The 13,376-nt window shown below is 39.1% G+C and overlaps 1 protein-coding gene across 1 annotated transcript in view; it reads right to left on the reverse strand.

The window, feature by feature from the left end:
* Window positions 1–368: 368 nt before the first annotated feature.
* Window positions 369–13,376, reverse strand: part of LOC108759758 (uncharacterized) — a 328,570-nt gene continuing 315,562 nt past the window's right edge. Inside the window, exons 11-19 of the mRNA XM_018505367.1 lie at window positions 12,911–13,025; window positions 6,856–7,127; window positions 6,415–6,687; window positions 4,397–5,924; window positions 4,221–4,324; window positions 3,708–4,088; window positions 3,508–3,591; window positions 2,728–2,894; window positions 369–1,592 (exon numbers count right to left, since the gene is read on the reverse strand). Of these exons, the coding sequence (XP_018360869.1) occupies window positions 1,307–1,592; window positions 2,728–2,894; window positions 3,508–3,591; window positions 3,708–4,088; window positions 4,221–4,324; window positions 4,397–5,924; window positions 6,415–6,687; window positions 6,856–7,127; window positions 12,911–13,025 (3,210 nt within the window). The 3' untranslated portion in view covers window positions 369–1,306. The remainder of the gene's footprint in view (window positions 1,593–2,727; window positions 2,895–3,507; window positions 3,592–3,707; window positions 4,089–4,220; window positions 4,325–4,396; window positions 5,925–6,414; window positions 6,688–6,855; window positions 7,128–12,910; window positions 13,026–13,376) is intronic.

Consider the following 13,376-nt stretch of genomic DNA (forward strand, 5'->3'; position numbering starts at 1 on the left):
TTAAAATTTTTATTCAATTGTATACTATTAATCTACTAAGTAACAGAGGTAAAGAAATTAAGGAGTTTCAACAAATCTACGTACGCGTGATATAAGACCCACTTATTTTCATCAAATTTTAATTTAGATATGCTAATGATATTTAAACTAAATGTAACTAGAGTGAACGTGCAACAAGTTGTTACATTACAATCCAGGATCTGTTTACCAACGAAAAAGCAATTTATCTCATTATTTTATCGGTATTTATTCAAATTAAATATATTAATGTTGAATGCATAATTTTTATTCAAATAAAATATTAATGATGTTCCATTATTTCAAGTGATTATAAAATTTGTAAATTAAAGCAAACGAAAGACTTCTTAACGAAATTCTAAATAATACCATCACATGTAAACTGATCCCGGTTGTAATGGGGAAAGAGAAAACAACCTAAAATATTTTTTTTTAAATTGCGGAAGGGCAACAGGTAACAGTAATGTCTTGTGGCACAATCTGGGAACATTTCACGTGCATAATAAATAGGTACACTGAAATCGCATTTAATCGTTAGAGCGCTTATTGTAGGTGCACGTCAATCCTTTTCAGTTTTGTTGATTTAGCACTCATTGTTGCGAACATACGTTTTCGTACATCTACTTATCAAGTTGTGTTTGATTTTTTTAGGCAATGTTAAACGATCGCGTTTACCTTTTTTTTTTTCAACAAAATGCAAAGTCTGTAAATTTGCTTCATCTTTCAATGACACTGACCGTTTTTTTCTTACACTGATGCCGACATCTCGTCTTCCACGCTAAGGAAGATGTTTACGATCGGTACCCTGTCTCCTTGTTGAACAGAGCTCGAATTATGATTGCATAATTAAATACCTTCTATCGCTGCGCCATTAAACCCTACGAGTTCTACAACTCCTCGTACTTAGTTGCCATTTACAATAGGTGTTGTCTTTTTCTTTTTACCTGAACGGCCGATTACGATACATATTCCATATGAGTCTCATAAAACCATTTAGTTCATCTGACTGGATAAACTTACCAGTCACGCTCTCTTGCATAGTTTCGCATATATAGCGGAAGATATTTGCGTTTTTTTTCGAAACTATCTATCTTGGAAGTTTACTCACGCAACCTGCCCCATTGTAAGCAAAGGTCTCGTAAAAAGATATTCCCACAACGTAATGATTGTGCGACGATCGCGATCGTTTAGAGCCTGGTTTATATACCATGCGCGATCATATTACTTTCCTACAGTACCGTTACAGCCTTCGTTAAGGTAGCTTAAGTTTAATTACTTGAATCCTGTCCTATGGGGGCCTCGTAGGATTATGACATAAATGTGCTGTATTTTTGGCGCTGTTGTCGCTGATACTCGCGGGCAGTTGTTGTTGATGATCTTGAGCTTGCGGTGTAGCATTGTCAGGCTGTTGCTGCTGTTGTTGGCTTTGCTGCGATGGCATTGGCTGCTGCAGCTGTTGCGCTTTCGACGGTTGTTGCGTGGATCGCTTAGATTCCTGACCCGTTGAATCGGGTAAGGGTATTGGCCTGTGGGATTTCATGTGTGCGCTTCTGCTTTTTACTTTGTTGAAAACTCTGAAAGAAAAATAATTGGGACATCAAACAAGCTGCCGCTTATATATATATTAGGGAGATTGAACGAAACGTGGACGAAATCTAACATTGCGAAGTCTACACGCATAAACACACTCCCGGTTGTAAGATTGTTATGAGATTCGCGTGTTAATAATTCATAAGAAATAATGCAAATATACGTAGAAATGATTAAAATTTAAGTACACATTCAGAAACATTTCTGCAAGCATTGGATTATGTTTTAATTCAGACACTCATAGTGTACAGTTTAGTAAGTTTACAAATATTTAACACACAACGTAAGAAGTCGGAAATATCGACATAGCAACAGCAGTCTAACAAATCATGCTTGCGTTATGCATTTGATTTTAATTATATATAACATATAGCCGATTTATACATATATTTTATTGGAAAGTGAGACATTGAGAAATACAATTGGGAGAATATAGGCAGCAAATTAAAATATTGATAGAATATAAGAATGTGTGCCAGGCATATTTAACAAAAAATTAAATGATTAATCAAAATCGCCAATGGCAAAAAACGGATTAAAAATGTTCTTAAATATCTTAATTGAATTCAGCAGTAAATCAAACAAAATTAATAACGGAGTATATTATACAATAAATATCGTTGTCATATTTATTTATTAAAAATATTAAGTTTTTTAGTAAATCGTGATGTATATCGTGAATGGCGTTTGTGTATATAGTTTCTAAAAATGTATCAATATGTAGTTTATCATCAAGAAAAAAAATCAGTTTTATCACATAAGTTATATACAGGGTTGATTCTAGTTTTCAAAGTATTCAAAGATGCTGTTTAATTATATTTCTGTTTTCGAAATATGTATTTTGCTGTTGCATTAACTTGCTTAAAATAGTTTTTATTTGTATTGTTACGAATCATTTGACGAAGTATATACACTGTGGTATATGTATGAAATTTTGAAACTATATAACTAGCATCGGTTCACTATATTCATTTTTAGATTATATGCATTCTGTCCCTCTACAAGCAAGGATCTCTATGTGAAATGCGCCAATACTTGCCGCTTACATTGCCGTTAGAGCACGAGCTCCGCCGTCAATTATTGGAAATGGATAATTTAGATTAGAGATTGGAGACTTACTTCCCGCAAATCTTGCAGGGGTAGTGAAGTGGGGTAGGCACGGGTAGTTGTTGCTCAGAACTAGTGTGAGTTTGTGAGTTGGTGTTGACTGTGGCGTGGCTGGTATTGCCGATTTGGGCGGTTTGGGTGCTTCCGGCCATCGTTACTGTTACACTTCCGCTAAAGCTCTGACAACACAAAGAAAACACAAAGCCAAAATAAACAACACAAACAAACGACACGGCGACGACAGATAAGTAACGCAACGGTCACACAACGCACAACATCCTCGATTCTCATAAAATGAAGCGTGAGAAAACGACGGATCAGCAATCAATCTCATGCGACACTTAGGTATCTTCACACGTATCTACGCGTGTAAGATATTTGACACCGAGTACGAAATTGTTAAATAAAGTTGATATCAAATAATATTTTACAAAGATAAAAATTATTCTTTTATATTAAAAAGTATAATAAAAAGAATAATATGTAACAGATATTAAAAAAAATTTTTCGTACTCGGCATATGTGAAGAAATAGGATATGCGGTGAGCAGCAGACATAAAAATAACTTATGTGAATGTATATTTTTCTCTGAATTATTTGTTTTATAATATGCTATTAAAATATGTCACAGCAATGTGTATTGCCTAATTGAGATTTAAATTTATTCTTAAGTTAACTTTAGTTTAACTTTGAATAATTATTATCAGGAGTTAGACATGTGGTTCTCGTGTAATTAATTGTACGAACAATTGTACATGAGATGTTCGTATAATAAGAAGTATTATTACTTACATCTGTACAGTCGTATGCGAATAACCTCAGCTCTCCTTCGCTAGTGGTCAGAGTCGCCGAATTTTCTCTTCCGCTTGATTGTAGCTAAATATACAAAAAAATAAAGAATATGTTTTCATATTCACATTTACGCGTTTATTTAATTTAGTATTAGTATTGCATTGTTAAACTCAAAAGCGACTAAATATATTTAAGCTTACCAGTGTACGATGAAGGATCGATTTGTCTTCACTAAAGTCCATTTCCGACACGGACGCGATGGCGTCGCGTAGCTCTTTGGTATCTTTGCTATCTTTAATTTCGTTCTTGATCTTCGCTTTTCCGTGACAAATACGCAGACTCTTGTACTCGTCAGGACAGAGCCTCTTCCAAAGGTAGTAGAACTGCACGCATTGTTTCGCAGTCTTGGCACCGACGTCCCGCGAAATCGCGGAGAAGTCCTTGTTGTACTTGAGCAGTCCCTGATAGAACGCGTCCATTTCATGTGACGTCCATCTATCGGATTCGTGGCACTCGTAACTGAGCAGAGGATGCTCCATTGGTAGTGTAGGCGTTGGTCGCATCAATTTCACCATCGCTTCCTGAAACATACACGCGTTGAACGTAAATAAGTATCACTATATCAACAACGGCAATTTCGTTCAAAAATAACAAGGATCAAAAAGGTTCAGGCAATTTCGATGTTTATAAAATCTATTCCAAAAATATCTTACATGAATATTCCCTTTGCACATATGCAACAGATGAAGCGCATATTCCTTGTTTCTACCACCACCCGGCACCGCGGCGCAACACGCGAACTGCAGGTACATCTCCACTGCAAGTAATCGGTGCTTGTTATATATTTCGCAATACACTTTTTTAAGATATTCGCGAAAGAAAAACTTACGTTCAGTGTTCGTGAGTACATTGTTTATGCCGGGATCCCATAGAAGATGATCGGCTTCGGGCCCGTCGTTTCCCCTGTCTCCGTCATACTCCACCGGAGGTATCATGGCTTGATATCTCGTGCCGATGTTGATTCTTGGCGGTGGACCGTCGTTTCCTTGAGAATCGTCTGAGCTAAAGTCCGAGTCTCTCTCGTGTTGATGCAATCTCGCGTACAGCCCCGGACCGGGACGAGATGGGTCTAGGATCGGTGGCGGTGTGTAGCTGCTGTCCCAGTGGCGGTCGCAAGCTTTTCGCAAACGCGATGGATAAGAATGTGAACTACTGGTGTACTGGCCGCTATCCATGCGTGGCCTCTTCCGATAGTGTCGCACAGGGCTGCTGGCGGGGAAACTGCCAGGACTGAGAAACACGTCCTCATCTAACATCTCCTGTTTGATCTGATCGATAGGTATCGGTAAATTTCCGGTGACCGTTTTATGTCTCAAGATATTGTTTTTCGTCGTGTGATTATTTTGAATGAAAAATTTGGCCGGGTTAACAATTTGCTGTTGATTAAACTGTCCCACGTTGCACTGCTGCTGATTTGTCGTTTGAACGTTCAGGCCGAGATTCACGGTTACGGGTTCGATTTTTGGTGTCGCTAGGCGGATCTCCTTCTTGAATGTCAGCGCAGGACTGAGAGAACCCGCTTGCACGTACACATTCGCCTTCTGCAGACCCGCTGTCTGTATCAGTTTGACGTCGCCGTTGTTGTCGACGACGATACCAGCTACGCTGCCGTTTCCAAGACCGAAGTCCATCAAATTTTGGCTCGTAATTACTTTGTACGATTGGAACTCGAATCGTCTACGACCGGAGGCGGCAAAGTCCTTCGAGGTCGAGGAAAGTAAAGGATCCTCCGAGTTCGGCATCATCTGATTTTGAAGCGCATTATGCGGCGACACGGGAAAGTTAGTGCCCGTAAAGGCAACCGGTCCCGGCGACGAGACAGAGGACGGTGGCAGCGGCGACGGCGCCGATGTCGCTGACAACGGGCTTGGCAGTGGCGAGTGTGGATTTGGCGAACCGGACCCGTAGAGGTCCGCATCTGCATCGGATTCACCCGGTAACACTTCGTTCAACGCCTCCTCCACGGCTGCAGCGGACGACATCGTGGTGGTGTAAAATGCCGCCGAGAGCGGCGATGACACGTGTCTCACGTTCTCCGGATCTTCCTGAGGACTTAGCAACGGCAGGCTTCCGGTGAGCAAGCCTTCCTGGCTGGCCGGTGGCGTCGGATACGTAAAGCTCGGGCTATCGTGTCGCGTTAAAGGCGACGGTAGGGGCGATTGAGTTGGTAACGTATGAGGACTTTCCGTGTATTGCGCGGCGTAAGTACTAAATTCGGCCAGAGAATCAGGTAACGGCGAGTTCACCAACGCTTGAAGATCTGGATTGACTGTGTGCTGCGAGGAGTATCTGTCTTCCAGTGTGATATCTTGCAGCTGTTCGGCAGATTGTTCTTGCAACAGATTGGCCGTCTGAAACTGTGGCACGAATATGTACGTTGAAAATAGAAATGTTGCACTCTACACTGAAAAAAACATACTAAATTTTAATAAATATTTGTTTAAATAGTACTAACTTAATGTTTACTTTCGATAATTGAATATTTATAAAATAAAAAAATAATATTGAGATACTGTATTTGCAAAAATTTGCATTTAGTATTAAGCACTAAGATCCACTTTGACCGAAAAGAATTTCTATTAAAAATAGTAATTAAATTAAATTAAATTAATATTTTTTGTACCAAAAAATATATGTTTACATTTAGTAAATATTCCGATAGAATTATTCAAACAAATATTTATTAAAATGAGTACATTTTTCTCAGTGTACTTTTCACTACGGATGGAACGAAAACATGAATTTTCATAAATGATTTAAAAATGTAATACGTTAGTACAACTCTTACACGATTTTTATATTAGCACTCATGATATGCAAATAATTTAAAAAAACAGACTTGTTTACCTGAATCGAATCCAAGTGGGTAGCGTGTAGGAGCACGCTATCAGGAACCGTTGTAACCTGTTGAAATACTTCGTCCTGCAGACTTGGGCTGAAGTAACCACCGTCCTCGGCGTATCCTGTCATCGTAAAGCTTTCCGTTACCGCAGGTTGTGCTTGTGGCTGCTGATTATTCGGTTGTTGGTTGGTCGTCGCTGATTGTACAGGTTGCTGATAAGTTAAGTGTAATCTTTGTCCTGGATCAGAGATTGTTCTCTTCACAGCCACCTTCGTACCCTACGAATTATTAACGACACGTTATGCATATTTTTCTAAATAGTTGTAATTATTAACGATATGTTACATCGTTAATTTACGAAAAGTATATATAATTATTCATATATTATATAATTATTTGAATCCCACTAGAATCAAACATATGAAAAAAAATTTATGACGTTATACCTTCAGGATCATGTCGGCAAGCGCTTGTGCTTGAGCTTGAGTTTTTGATGTTTCCTGCAAGTGTTTCTGTACAGTTGTGTGGCCCACGGTGACATTGGGCTGCCGGAAGTGTTCACCATCGGAAAACCGACGCACCTTTTCCCCCGCCGCCAAAGGCGGCGGAGCCGGAACCGCAAAATTCGTCTTGACGACGGTTTGCGAAACGGCATCGGCTTGCGTGGTGAAAGCGGTAGTATTCGTACGAGGTTGTTGATTGCCATTCGCGTCCACTGCTAAAAACGTACATATATATTTGCTATTGATCTAATTTTGGCTTTTAACTGCAAATATCTCTTATCTTGGAAAATTTGACTGATTTGATGAAAATATCAAATAACATTAAATAGGCATATGGAAAGGATAGTTTTGCTGAAGTATCTAAACATTTACCTAAGTAGATATAGGTCTGAAAATAATTTTGTTAAACCATCAGAATAATTATGTAGGGCCTCCAAATTGATTGCTAGAATGTCAAAATTTTTTACAGCGTTGTTCTGCATGCTTGAGATTTTTGAGTGTCTTGTAATTGTTGAGGTCAGTAAATATGACGGTCTTATCGATACACGGACAATTAGGCGCGTATTGAGAGCACTCTCTGTCATACGTACCATGGTGGAATTATACAAGGTGTGTCGTTGCGCATAATGGCGGCAAAGAGTGGGGGGACATATTTTGTCAACCAATCACGTAAGGCCCATTCTACACGCGTGAAATTCAAACGTTCACAGCAGATGATTAATAAAAACAGTATTAGAAGTTAAAATAACAATAAAATCTTTATTTTAACCTATTAAAATATAAAATATTACAAACTGTAACAATATTACCGATTAGAAATACGACTGCACATTTTTTTAGTTTTCTTTGTTTTCTTATTACACTATTTATTTTTATTTGCATATTTACATTGCGCAACCTAATATACGATCTGGTTCGCACCAAACATGCGATTACCTCCGTCGGAAATTTGTACTCAAGTTTCAGACCTACTTTCGCGGTTAATGTATCAAAAATATTGTTTATTACTTACAGTTTTACACGATAATTGATCACACGGTCGATCTGTCATAATAACACGCAGTGCCCCGAAATAAACACAGCCATATTGAATTTTAATCGAATGGGCCCCTCATGATTGGTTGTCCACTCCCCACTACTTTTAGGCTACTGCGCATCCACGGGAACGACACACCTTGTATAATTCCACCATGATACGTACGTTCGTCTAGTTGACGTTCCTGTTCCGCGTTCTTTTTCGTCCGAGCACACACCACATACGCGCGTACTCAACGATCGCAATAAACGAACTTTGTTAAGCCGTGATCGTGTGTTCTCCATTTTCAATCCCTGTCTGCTCTATAAACGCCACGACAGTAATTATTTTGATGGTATAATATAAAATTATTTTCAGATCTGTTTCTGGGAAAGGTTTTAGATATTTTAATAAAATCATTCTTTCCATGCAATTAATATAGATTATACAATTATTAAGCATTTTTACAGTTAAGCTGCTTATTCGACGGTCATTATACCTTTGCATAAACAGTGAAAAATATTTCGCGCTTGACGGATGAAAATATGCTTTCATTGCGATCACATTTTATCTATTATTAGTTCTTGAAAGGCAGAAGCGCTTTTCTCTACAACGGCTGGCGGTAAACACACGGTATATAGTTTGCTCTCGTGTTTCAGGTCGAGAATAAACATCAGGCGTGAGAGGTGTCTCTGAAGACTTGGTGTTTGCGATCGCGGAAGATGGATTGGTCGGTAAGATATTTTTCCTTTTTACTGAGAACGGCATAGTGCGTACGCGACGCCTCGTGTTTCCGAGCGGAATAAACAGAAAGACGGCGCAGACGACCATGAAACGGAAAGCGGAAAAAGCGGAGGAGAGCTTTCCCGTATGCGTAAACGAGAGTGTATAGCGTGCTCGAAATAAAAGGAATTTTTGTCGCTCTTTTTTTCCTCTATTCGCCCTTCACCCGACAATGGCGGTCGCGAATTGGTGCTCTCTTTCAGCCCGCGATGCACGCCCTGTTCCGCACGTCGAGGATTTTTGTTTTCCCTTTGGTTTTACGTATATATAATTGAAGAGAGGGGAAAAAGAAATAAAGCGTAGAGAGGATTGGCTGAAGCAACAACATACGTCGTACGGCGCACCCCTACGGTCCGTGCAATAAAAATTTTTCGGTACGTTGTATCTCTAAAAATAACAATATTTAAATTTCAAAAAAGCGTGCGTGCTGGTACGTCATGGCATATCCTGAGAACGGTGGGTTTGCTGGAATAACTACATTTAAATTTCAAAAAGCGCTCATGCCGTTCCAGTTATAATATATTCCGTAGTCTGACGGACTGACTCAATTTTTACGAAAGCGCACGGATGACAGAGTATTATAACTGAGCAGACATGAAATACATTCAGCCGACATGCCGCGCCGAAAATTGTGGGGGAAAAATATTAGTGAGCTTTTCGATCATAATCACTGATCAGGAATATCTGGCGACATGTAAAAGCTCGTGTCCCTTTTCCGCGCGAATTTCAAAGAACGCGAATATGATATATATTTTTTAATTAATCAAAAGTATTATGCGAAATTCATATCTTTCTATGGATTTATTTTCCGATTTCGCAATGATAGAAAATTCAATAATTTCTAATAATTTCCGATAAATGATGGAGAAAGCAAATGTTATATTTTACTCTCGTAAAATAATCAGGCATTTTATTTAATTTACTTAAGATTGCGAAAAGTTAATAGAATATTTTTGCCTTATTTAAATCGAAGTAGAAGAATCGTAATTCTTCTCTTCGCACTTGGCTCCACCGTGCACCGCAATAAATATTCCACCACCGCTGAAATCGCAGTATAGTGAAAAATATATTCTATAGCGTGTACAATCGTTCATGGTAGCCGTACAACTCGACGGAAATAAATGCGTGCATATCCTGGTCGCCGCGGGGGGGAAAAAAAGGAGGAAATGGGATTCGCCGAGTGTACAGCTGTATCACGACGAAACTTTTCCACGACGATTTCATGAATATCTGCTCTTCGTTCTGGCTTCGAGCCGGCTCTTTTAATATTACTTTCCTTTTTTTACCATTATACCGTGCATCAGTCCATAATATCCTATAGTTTCATCACACGTAGCGTATATAATTAGCTGCCTCGAGTGAATTTTTGTAAGAGTATTATATGAATTTTTACACGGCCAATGCTGCCATAAATATTTTTCATAAATACATAAAAACATATTACTTCTAACTTTGTCTCACCGCGAATCTTGATAAAATTAGAAATTTAAAAAAAGATAAATTTGCTCATTTATGAAACAAAGAATATCTATTCCTCAGCTCGTAAAAAGCGCAACGAGGCTCGTCCGGTTTTATTGATCATCGCGTGAAAGGCATTCGAGACTTATACATTTGCATAAACCGCAAATTCCGTGACGTATGTGTGACAGCGTATCGGCACACATTGACGCGAGACCGTGTGATATTTTTACAAATTGCCAATCATCGATCGCGGCGAGGCAAATTGCTTCCAACGAGGCAGTCACGCGGGCCTGTCTCCGGTCTGTCCTATCCGCACTTTGAATGGAAATTGTTGTGGTCGATGCAACAGTACCAGCAGCCACTGCGAAAAAGCCGATAGGACAAAGCAAAGATTCGTTTGCGTTGATAATCCGCAAATCTATATAATTTTTAATATGGGCATACATATAAAATATATATACATATTTAGAAATAACACGCACATTTTTTAAAATAAATCTTTCATCAAACCGAAATTAAATTCTTCCCCGACAAAAAATTGATTAAATCCAATAACTTTTTGTTTTTTTTTAATCTTGAATTACTTTGATGGATTCGGAAAATTTTTAAATTGTATTTTGCTTATTTTAAATGTAATAAATAATCTTTAATAAGAAAACATATAATTACCGAAAAATTGTCGAACGGATTATAATTGAATAATTACATTGTTGAACATATATCTACGAAGAACGAAATAGAACTATCGAAAAACAATCGTCGTGGAATGTCACAGGTCTAATTATTTGTTTGATTTATCGCATGATTGTTATCAGACGCGCGTTCTTTAGTGCACGGGAAACATCTGATAGATAATATTTTACTGAGCGACTAGTGTGAGTGCGTTCCCATCAATGTTTCATTCTCTCTCGTCCTCCCACCCCCCCCCTCCCCCGCGCCAACCCTTTGTCAAAAATGTACGCCAGCGCCGTTGCACCACCGACAACCAAACAACGCACGGTGCAACGCGCATTCCCGATGCATCGCGACTAGCACGCTCCCGCCAGCAAATTATTTATCGATCGATCTTGTTGTGCGGCCACTTTCGAGGCTTTCAAAAAATAATGGCTGAGCCAACCAACGGCCAGGCTAAATGACTGTCAACAATTCCCGGCGTGCCGATGGAAACGACGTTGTGTGTAGATAGCAGTTCCTATTGTATGCTGATTAATAACCACACGTGATCGAATATTCATAGAATTTCCGAGTCCATCATATGGTAGAATTCGAAAAGGAGCTTGCCTGTTTACCGTACAGTCATATAATGTTGCGTGTCCAATGATTCGATCTATACTATCGCTTGAAATAGCGCCGTTTTCTCTACCTTTTGCTTACTTTTTCGCGCGTGAACGAACAATTGCACCTCCAGTTAAACATTACGCGTTCTAGAAATTGCTGGTCAAGAGAAAATCATTTCGTTAAAAGTCAAATCTAGATTTACACGAAAAATGTTGTGTTGCATTAATTTCACTTCTCTCTCGAATAAATTATACAAAATACATGGAAAGTATATACTACTCGAATCACGTTATTCATTGTTACAAGTAACGACGTGCGTTTTGCGTAACTTCTTCACTACTCACGCATATTTCGATGCAGAATTGAAAAATTGTTTCAAGCTAAATATAGATATAGTTAATTTTCAGTATGAAATCTTTATATATATATATACTGAAAAGGAAACAAGAGCAATGACTTATTTTTTCATAACTATAAATACAAAAATACATTGAAGAATTTCCTAGACAAACCTAAAGCTGAAACAAATCTTTCCGAAAAACAAACTACACGTATTTTTTTCTAAACTCCAAGAAGCAAAAATTTTGATTACGTTATTCTGTTAGTAAACATAAATAAATATAGACTTTGATGTTGATCTTTTTCTAAAAATTATTTTAGACTTTACAGTTAACGATCAGTAATTATCTATAATATACAGGTTTACGAGGATCCGAACGCACGATCGATGATTTTGAGCTTATTTTGGGTTTATAGGCACCGAAAAGAGCAACGTAGAAGACGCTGGGCCGAGTAGCGGATTATCCCTTGCCGTTCTTGGCAGATGCCGAGGCGAAATCGCGCATAAATTGCTAACGACGCGCACTTTGTTACAAAAGCATGAGCCTGGTGCCCGCCGGGTCCGTTCTGCTACTGCCGTCGGCTTGATTTATCGTACCAACGTGGACAATGCGAGAAATATTCTGGCGTGTTCGCTTCGTAAATCACGGTTCTTCGGCAGTCCATACACTGTACCCCCATAGAGAGGAGGTACCCTCTCCCCCTCGCGAAATATCACGGGGTGGCAAATGTATATGCACGCGTGTGAGGGAGAAATGGATAAACGGGAGGACGACGAAACGGGAGATACACAGTCGATTCGGGATACGCATCCGTAAATCACGCCAGAATCGCATTCGTGGATTCTGTGTTCTCAGCATCGCCCGCCGGAATACTGTATTAATTCTTTTTTTCCCGCGGTTATGACACGTGTATACCTTCGGGATTCTAAACGGAACAATGACGTTGTCGCGGTCACTGCGCCTCTTTTGACCATATTGCCTTGAACAATACATCGCCAACGTGAAACTTTGTTATCGGCGCCACGATCGATGTGTCATGTCACTGGAGCATTAACGAAAAATGCAATAACTTGTAATTGACAAAATTATCGATTGTCCTCTCATCTTGAATTATCCTTACCTGTCGTTCTCTTCTGTATGATCTTCTCCTCGATGAGCGCTCTCACGCTGACGGACGCCGTTTGCAGAGGTGGCCCAACGACCTCTTTCTTCTCGCTCTTCTTGTTCTCCGCGTCCTGTAACACGTGATAAAAAGAAATGCGTCGTTAAATTAAACGAACAGGTTGTTAGTCCGCGTGATAAAAACTGAATACTATCAAGTGTTCTAAATACATAGATTTTCCGCGTAATTGCTTTCAAATTCTTTGTTAAAAATGGATTGGTCATTAATGGGAGGAAAAATTATATACGCGAAATATTGATGTATTGGATATTTTGTCAACTGATTGTAGTCTAATATAACAAAGCTGGGTCTCATTGGTCGTGCGTGGCAATAGGATTTTACCTGGACTCATCTAGAACTCGTAGTTTAGCCAAAATCCTCGTTGAACCCCCGGCTACGAAGGACTCGTGACGGGAGAACCTGG

Source organism: Trachymyrmex cornetzi, unplaced genomic scaffold, assembly GCF_001594075.2.
Source record: "Trachymyrmex cornetzi isolate Tcor2-1 unplaced genomic scaffold, Tcor1.1 scaffold204, whole genome shotgun sequence".
Taxonomy (NCBI): Eukaryota; Metazoa; Arthropoda; class Insecta; order Hymenoptera; family Formicidae; genus Trachymyrmex; species Trachymyrmex cornetzi.